General features: G+C 35.9%; 1 protein-coding gene across 2 annotated transcripts; it reads left to right on the top strand.

Annotated features, from left to right (window-relative positions):
* Positions 1–2,229: 2,229 nt before the first annotated feature.
* Positions 2,230–6,715, top strand: LOC125188358 (protein FAR-RED ELONGATED HYPOCOTYL 3-like). 2 transcript variants are annotated; one of them, XM_048085149.2, is made up of 8 exons: positions 2,230–2,393; positions 3,289–5,499; positions 5,572–5,628; positions 5,804–5,872; positions 5,964–6,026; positions 6,097–6,165; positions 6,248–6,295; positions 6,381–6,715. In XM_048085149.2, the coding sequence occupies exons 2-8, from the start codon at positions 3,331–3,333 to the stop codon at positions 6,438–6,440; spliced, it is 2,535 nt and encodes an 844-aa protein (XP_047941106.2). In that variant the 5' UTR covers positions 2,230–2,393; positions 3,289–3,330; the 3' UTR covers positions 6,441–6,715. The 2 variants fall into 2 exon arrangements, with proteins under 2 accessions (XP_047941106.2, XP_047941105.2); XM_048085148.2 differs by lacking the exon at positions 2,230–2,393 and having other exon boundaries at positions 2,420–5,499; positions 6,384–6,715.
* Positions 6,716–6,926: the final 211 nt, after the last annotated feature.

Raw genomic sequence — 6,926 nt, 5'->3', positions numbered from 1 at the left:
CACATCAAAATGTCTATCACAATGGTATCACGTCCAGATTCAGTATTGAAATCGTGTAGAATTTTCTCTTGATTCCTTTAGATAATTTTTTCATTTATTTAGTACTAGAAATTCCATGTTCATAGGGATTGTGATAGATGATAATATACTCTATAGTCAATTCTTGTCTTATTAATTGTAATTGAAACCTTTTAATATCACTAAATGACTCAATTAATTTGGGGTATTCGAAATATACATGTCCCTTTTCTATTGTATTTATTGAGATTTTAATTTAATTTTATTAATTGATTTATTGGTTATTTAATGTTTTTTATTTATCATAAATCGTACGCTATAAACATGACATGAGGTCACACACCATTTGAATTTTCTTCGAAATTAAATTAATTGTGTTTCACCAAAAATTGAAATCAAATTATGAGGTGCATTCAAATTTTAAAAACATCAACCAATATGCGTTTCACTTTGATCTGATACGAATTTTAAAAAATGTGATAGAAAATAGATTGAAAAATGTGAGTGAGAATGTATTAGTGAAAAATGAGATCAACAACCAAAAATGATAAAAATAAAATAAAGTTATTTATCCGACCCACTTAAAATGCAACATTTGAGAATCGGCACGAGATTTTATGTAGTGTTGTTTTGTGAGTTAATGAGAGAGAGTAAAGTAAGAGAGATGAAAAAGTAGAGATAGAGTTGTTTTCATTTAAGGAAACGTTTCATTTTTAGTGGGATAACCAAAAAAGGAAAACGTTGCATTTTTAATGGGACAGAGGGAGTATGAGATAGACCAATTCAAATGGAAAATTGAGACAAGGAGGAAACGGAGGGAGCATGTAAAAATATAATCTAAAAGATATACTTTTGCTCCTTCAGAAAATGATTCTGCAAATAATTTTCATCAAAGAAGCAATAAATTCCAAAAATATATGGATGGGTATCAAGCCTCTAGTTCTATTTGTTTTTCTTTAAGGAAATTGTTTCCACAAATAATTGATTAATGTGGGGTATGTATTTAAGGATATTATCTCCACAAATAATTGATTAATGTATTGAAAGTAACAATAAAGCTTACATCAAATAATATGACATCTCCTTTTTCTTGAGTGGAGACAAGTCTATTTGCTATCAAAGTCAGTGATAAAACTAATAATAGTGGTTCATATCGTCGAGTTCAAATTTAGCCAAATCTATTTTGTCGTCATTCTAATATTTTAGATTTTTGATGTGGTTATATAGTTATGAATCTATTTTTATGAAATAATGTTTTAAAACTTTACTTGGATACAATTATGGCTTCTTCTTGTATTTTCAATGGGTTGTTTAGTGAATAAAATGAAATTTACATGAGATACACTAAAAAATATTTCATACCTTTGGATATTGATTTTATTTACAAAATAGAATGATTCCATGGGGACAATAGAATTAAGGGTCTTATTATTTTTTTGGAACAATTACAATATATCGCAAATTACTAAAATACATGCTTACACTCCGTAGAGTGCATAGTATACAAGCACAAAACGTGCCTGTTTCTCATGAGTTAATTACACCTACGTACAAATGTGCTTGTTTCTCATGAGTTAATTACACCTATATCCAAAATATTTCATTGATGTTTTAAATTAGTAAAAATAAAATTGAAGTTTTCATGAATGATACATTTTTTTATTAGTATTTCAAGTTAATTCTCTTTATTTATTATATTAATTTTTGTATAAAAATATATTAACTTGAAATAAAGTTTTGATATGACTTATATGGGGCATGTTAGGTGCCACTATCCCTTAAAATAACATCATACCACCATTCCTAGCCAATCATTTGTACACGTGGACGAATAATAAGCTGCCATGTGGCAAAAAAAAAGAAAAAAAAATCTGAAAAACTCGGCCAACAATTTGTTGCTCTTTATACAACAATTTTTCTTGTCCAGCAATATCCGACACACTATACATCAATCAATAGAATGTTGTGTAGTGTTTGTAATATTGTTGTGTAGCGTTTATAATATTGCTGTATAAGTGGTGTCACAGTGTCATTTAAGATGAGTTGTCATTTTAACACAAACCTTACTTATATAAAATTAAATGTTATATTAGTGTCAAATTAACATATTAGTAGTAATAAAATATGTATGTTTAATTACCAAATAAATAATTGCAATATGTAGAGTAATAAAAGTGTGGTGTGGCGATGAGAAGAGAGGCACGCGCTAGAGAGAGAAAAGGGCAGAGCGAGTGAGAGAGAGTGTTGAATGAGAGCGAGTGGCAATCACAAATCGAGAGAACCCTAATCTCCAAATTTGGGGAAAAACATCGTCGACTCGCCCAAACCCTCGCGTGGATTTGCAGCTCTGAACATTTCTACTATAAAAATCGCAGGTAATCACCACTCTCCACCTCCATAACCACTTTTTCCCTCCCTTTCTCTTCAGCTCAAACAATTCCACAATTCTTTGCCTTTTATCAATCTAAAAAAACCGCAAGAACTTCCCCTGATTTCCTGATCAAATTCATGCCGCCTTTTAGCTTTATCTCCTTGTTTTATTTTTCCTTTTTTGAGAATTGATTTTGCCTGGACGTAGTAGTGTTTTAACATGTTTCAAAAATTGAAATTGGTGCTAAAAGCTGCCAATTTTTAACATGTTGTCGATAGCTAACTACTCGATGTTAGTGTTGGTTGGTGATGGTTATGTTGATATTGATAGTGATAGCGCTATTATCAATACAGAGCTGGTTTGTTCGGATGTGGAAGTGGGTGAGGGTAGGGGCTTTGGGGATTTACATAGAGGAAGGAAAATTGAATGTGGAGAAGGCTAAGAATGAGCTAATGGGATTCAGTTATTTAGATTTATGCAGTTTCTGTATGGAATTCATATATTTTTGAGTGATTGGTGTATCATGATGTGGTGAATTGAATTGCAGTGACATTCTTGATAATGAGCTAAATCACTTACTGTAATCTACCTCTTCTGTAAATCTTAACATACAAGTTTGTGCCTTTTGTAAAAGATATACTCCGGTACGTGCTTTTACACCTTCTATCACCGCCTTGTATATGCCTGTGTGCATAACTGTGAATGTGGTGGTTATTTTTTGAGTCCAGTGACAAAGGGGAGTATGAGAAATCATCGAATAAAGCACAATCTAACTACTTATCTGATATATACTACTCCTTTTTTTCTTCTTGTGGCAGTGAAATAAAAAAATAAATGCAGAACGTTATCAAACCTCTTATAATGCTCTACAGAGTTCAAAATCATGTTTATTTTTACAGGTCACTAGACAACAGCTTATTGCAGGAAAACAGGTTGTTTTTATGGATATAGATCTTAGGTTACCTTCTGGAGAGCATGATAAGGATTTGGAAGAGCCTAATGGAATTGTTAATATGCTAGATGGGGAAGAGAAGCCCCTTAATGTAGATGGAGTGGGTGAGAGTATGGGAGAGGAGGACAAGCTGCACATTGAAGATGTTGATGATGTGAATTCTCCCTTACCCGATATAGATTTTAAAGATCTGACGATTCTTGAGCCACTTCCTGGTATGGAATTTGAGTCTCACAGGGACGCCTATGCTTTCTATCAGGAATATGCTAGATCCGTGGGATTTAATACTGCGATTCAGAATAGCCGCCGTTCAAAAACATCAAGGGAATTCATCGATGCAAAATATGCATGTTCTAGATATGGAACAAAGCGTGAGTATGAGAAATCTTTGAACCGTCCACGCAGTAGACAAGGAACCAATCAGGATTCTGAGAATGCTACAGGTCGTCGAGCATGTTCCAAGACAGATTGTAAAGCAAGTATGCATGTTAAGAGAAGGTCCGACGGGAAATGGATAATCCATAGATTTGAGAAAGAGCATAACCACGAACTTTTACCTGCCCAAGCTGTAAGTGAACAGACCAGAAGGATGTATGCTGCAATGGCTAGACAGTTCGCTGAATATAAAAGTGCAGTCGGTCTTAAACATGAATCCAGAGGCCAATTTGAAAAGGGCAGGAGTATGGCAATGGATGCAGTGGAGGCGAGTGCTATGCTTGAGTTTTTTGTCCATATGCAGACTCTAAATTCAAACTTCTTTTATGCAGTGGATGTTGGTGAGGATCAACGCCTGAAGAGTCTATTGTGGGTTGATGCCAAAAGCAGGCATGACTATCCTAATTTCAGCGATGTCGTATCCTTTGATACGAGCTATATCCGAAACAAGTATAAAATGCCTCTAGCTCTTTTTGTTGGGGTCAATCAGCACTATCAGTTCATGCTACTCGGATGTGCTTTGCTGTCTGATGAAAACGTAGCGACATATTCATGGGTCATGAGAATGTGGTTGAAGGCTATGGGTGGCCAGGCTCCCAACATTATACTCACTGAGCAAGAAAGGGTTTTCAAGTCTGTTATTTCAGATGTTTTTCCATCCACTCTTCATTTTTTCTCCTTGTGGCATGTAGTGGGAAAGATTTCAGAAACATTGAATAGTGTAATCAAACAGAACGAAAACTTCATATCTGAATTCGAAATATGCATTTATAGGTCGTGGACAGAGGAGGAGTTTGAAAAGAGGTGGCTCAAGCTGGTGGATAGATTCGAACTAAAAGAGAATGAGTTGATCCAGTCATTGTATGAAGATCACAAAATGTGGGTGCCTAACTTTACTAAAGATGGTTTTTTTGCTGGTATGTCAACAGGTCAACGGTCAGATAGTGTGAATTCTTTCTTTGACAAGTATGTACATAAGAAAACAACTGTGCAAGAGTTCGTAAAACAATATGATGCCATTCTGCAAGATAGGTATGAAGAGGAAGCAAAGGCCTCTTCTGATACATGGAACAAGCAGCCTGCTTTGAAGTCCCCTTCACCGTTCGAGAAGCATGTAGCTAGCCTTTATACTCATTCTGTATTGAGGAAATTTCAAGTTGAGGTATTGGGTGCTGTAGCATGTATACCTAAGAAAGAGGAACAAGTTGATGCGATGGTCACTTTCAAAGTACAAGATTATGAGAGGAATCAAGACTTTATTGTCACATTGAACGAGTTGAAATCTGAAGTGTCCTGCATATGCCGTTTATTTGAACTGAAAGGTTTCCTTTGTAGACATGCAATGATTGTTCTTCAAATCTGTGGCATCTCGACAATACCTTCACAATATATTTTGAAACGGTGGACCAAAGACGCCAAGAGCAGATACTCGATGGGGGAAGGGTCTGAGCAGGTTCACTCAAGGCTGCAGCAATATAATGATCTTTGTCAAAGGGCTATGAAATTGGGTGAAGAAGGATCATTATCACAAGAGAGTTACAATCTGTCTCTTCGTGCACTTGATGAAGCTTTTGAGAACTGTTTGAATGCCAACTACTCCAGTAAGAATCTTCTAGAAGCTGGACCTTCTGCTTCCCCGGGTATTTTGTGCATCGAAGATGGCATTCAAAGTGGGAGTTTGAGCAAGACAAACAAGAAGAAGAATACAACTAAGAAGAGAAAGGTTTGTCTTGAATCAAATACATAGTCTTTTATGTTTTTTATATCTCCAAGTCATGCATTATCTGCATTGCAGGTTAACATGGAGCCAGATGTTATTACAGCTGGCACGGCAGATAGCTTACAACAAATTGTACGTCAATGTTGTAGCGTGCTCATTTTTTCTGTAGAAATGTTTCTTACTTGAGATATGCCTAAAATAAATCTTGCGCAAACATGAGATTTTGTATTGTAGCTTGTTGTTAATGCTTATGAAAAACTGAGTTCTTGACCTATAAGCCTAAATCAGCCATTGTTTTAATGCTTAGGAAAAACTGAGTTCTCGACCTGTAAATCTGGATGGATTTTTTAGTCATCATCAAGGTGCTCCGGGAATGGTAAGAAACATACCTTCAATTATACATGAAAAAGTACACAAGTTCTAATTGACTCATTGTAACATGGTTTCCCTCTATTTGAATGGTACAGCTGAACTTAATGGGTCCCACACGCGATAGTTACTTCGGGAACCAACCAGCCATTCAGGGACTAGTACGTCCTCTAATCACATCTATTAACTCTTTCTAGTAATAATGGAATCTGAAGTTATGACCTTCTTTAGGGCCAGCTGAACTCCATCGCACCTACCCACGATGGCTACTATGGCACTCAGCCCGCCATGCCTGGAATGGTAACTGACTTGTTTGTCGTGTAGCCTTTTCCTTTTCCCATTGCTTCGATAATTCGTTCTGATTATGTGGTCATCCTTGAAGGGGCATATGGAGTTTTTCCGCCCTACAAATTTCGGCTATGGAATTCGGGTTAGTTCACGGGATTGTTAGGTTTACTTCAAATGTTTCTGTTATTTCACCAATCCAGAGCTTACTTATATATTGTTGTCCATAGCAGGACGATCCGAATGTGAGATCCGCGCAGCTGCACGACAACGCACCAAGACACGCTTGAGAAATTCTTTTTCTCTCCATTGGTAACGTCTCTTGTTGTATGTGTGCCAAATGGGAGCGTCTCTTGACTTAACTGTATAGTAAGTGAACATAGACTGTGCAGCAGCGTTTAATTTCGTTCTCGGCGTCGTCGTAAACGGTCGCTCCCGGCGATGAGTGCTGCGCCGTGTTGTAGCGATAGTAGCAAGCTGTATTTTTAGTTAATTTCCGGTAAATCTAAGATTCCTGTGAAGAAGAGAGCATTGCTGAGTTGATATTTGCTTAGTTTTATGCTTATGTATGTTAGTGATAAACATTAAATATCTATCTATATCTCATATCTAAAAAGAAATAACCAACTTCCGGCAAAATTCTCGATTTTTAGGTGTGGTTGGAAAATCGTGTTCCTAAATTGGACACTTTGTTTTTTTTTAAAAAATTCTGCAATGGGTGCACATATTGTGAAATGACCATAATCTTAATCAAATTTCCTAATTCTTTTCATGAA

The sequence above is a fragment of the Salvia hispanica genome, chromosome 5 (genome assembly GCF_029641045.1).
Source record: "Salvia hispanica isolate PSC_SH4W2 chromosome 5, Shi_PSC_v1, whole genome shotgun sequence".
Classification (NCBI taxonomy): Eukaryota; Viridiplantae; Streptophyta; class Magnoliopsida; order Lamiales; family Lamiaceae; genus Salvia; species Salvia hispanica.
The sequence above is the reverse complement of the archived record's forward strand: the minus strand, read 5'-3'. Positions and strand labels throughout refer to the sequence as shown.

What these genes read in the sequence shown, in the direction of transcription:
- LOC125188358 (XM_048085149.2), top strand. Translation starts at nt 3,331, where the DNA reads ATGGATATAGATCTTAGGTTACCTTCTGGAGAGCATGATAAGGATTTG. An exon ending in CAGATAGCTTACAACAAATT is followed by an intron (nt 5,629 to 5,803) that starts GTACGTCAATGT and finishes TTTAATGCTTAG; the next exon opens with GAAAAACTGAGTTCTCGACC. An exon ending in AGCCCGCCATGCCTGGAATG is followed by an intron (nt 6,166 to 6,247) that starts GTAACTGACTTG and finishes TCATCCTTGAAG; the next exon opens with GGGCATATGGAGTTTTTCCG.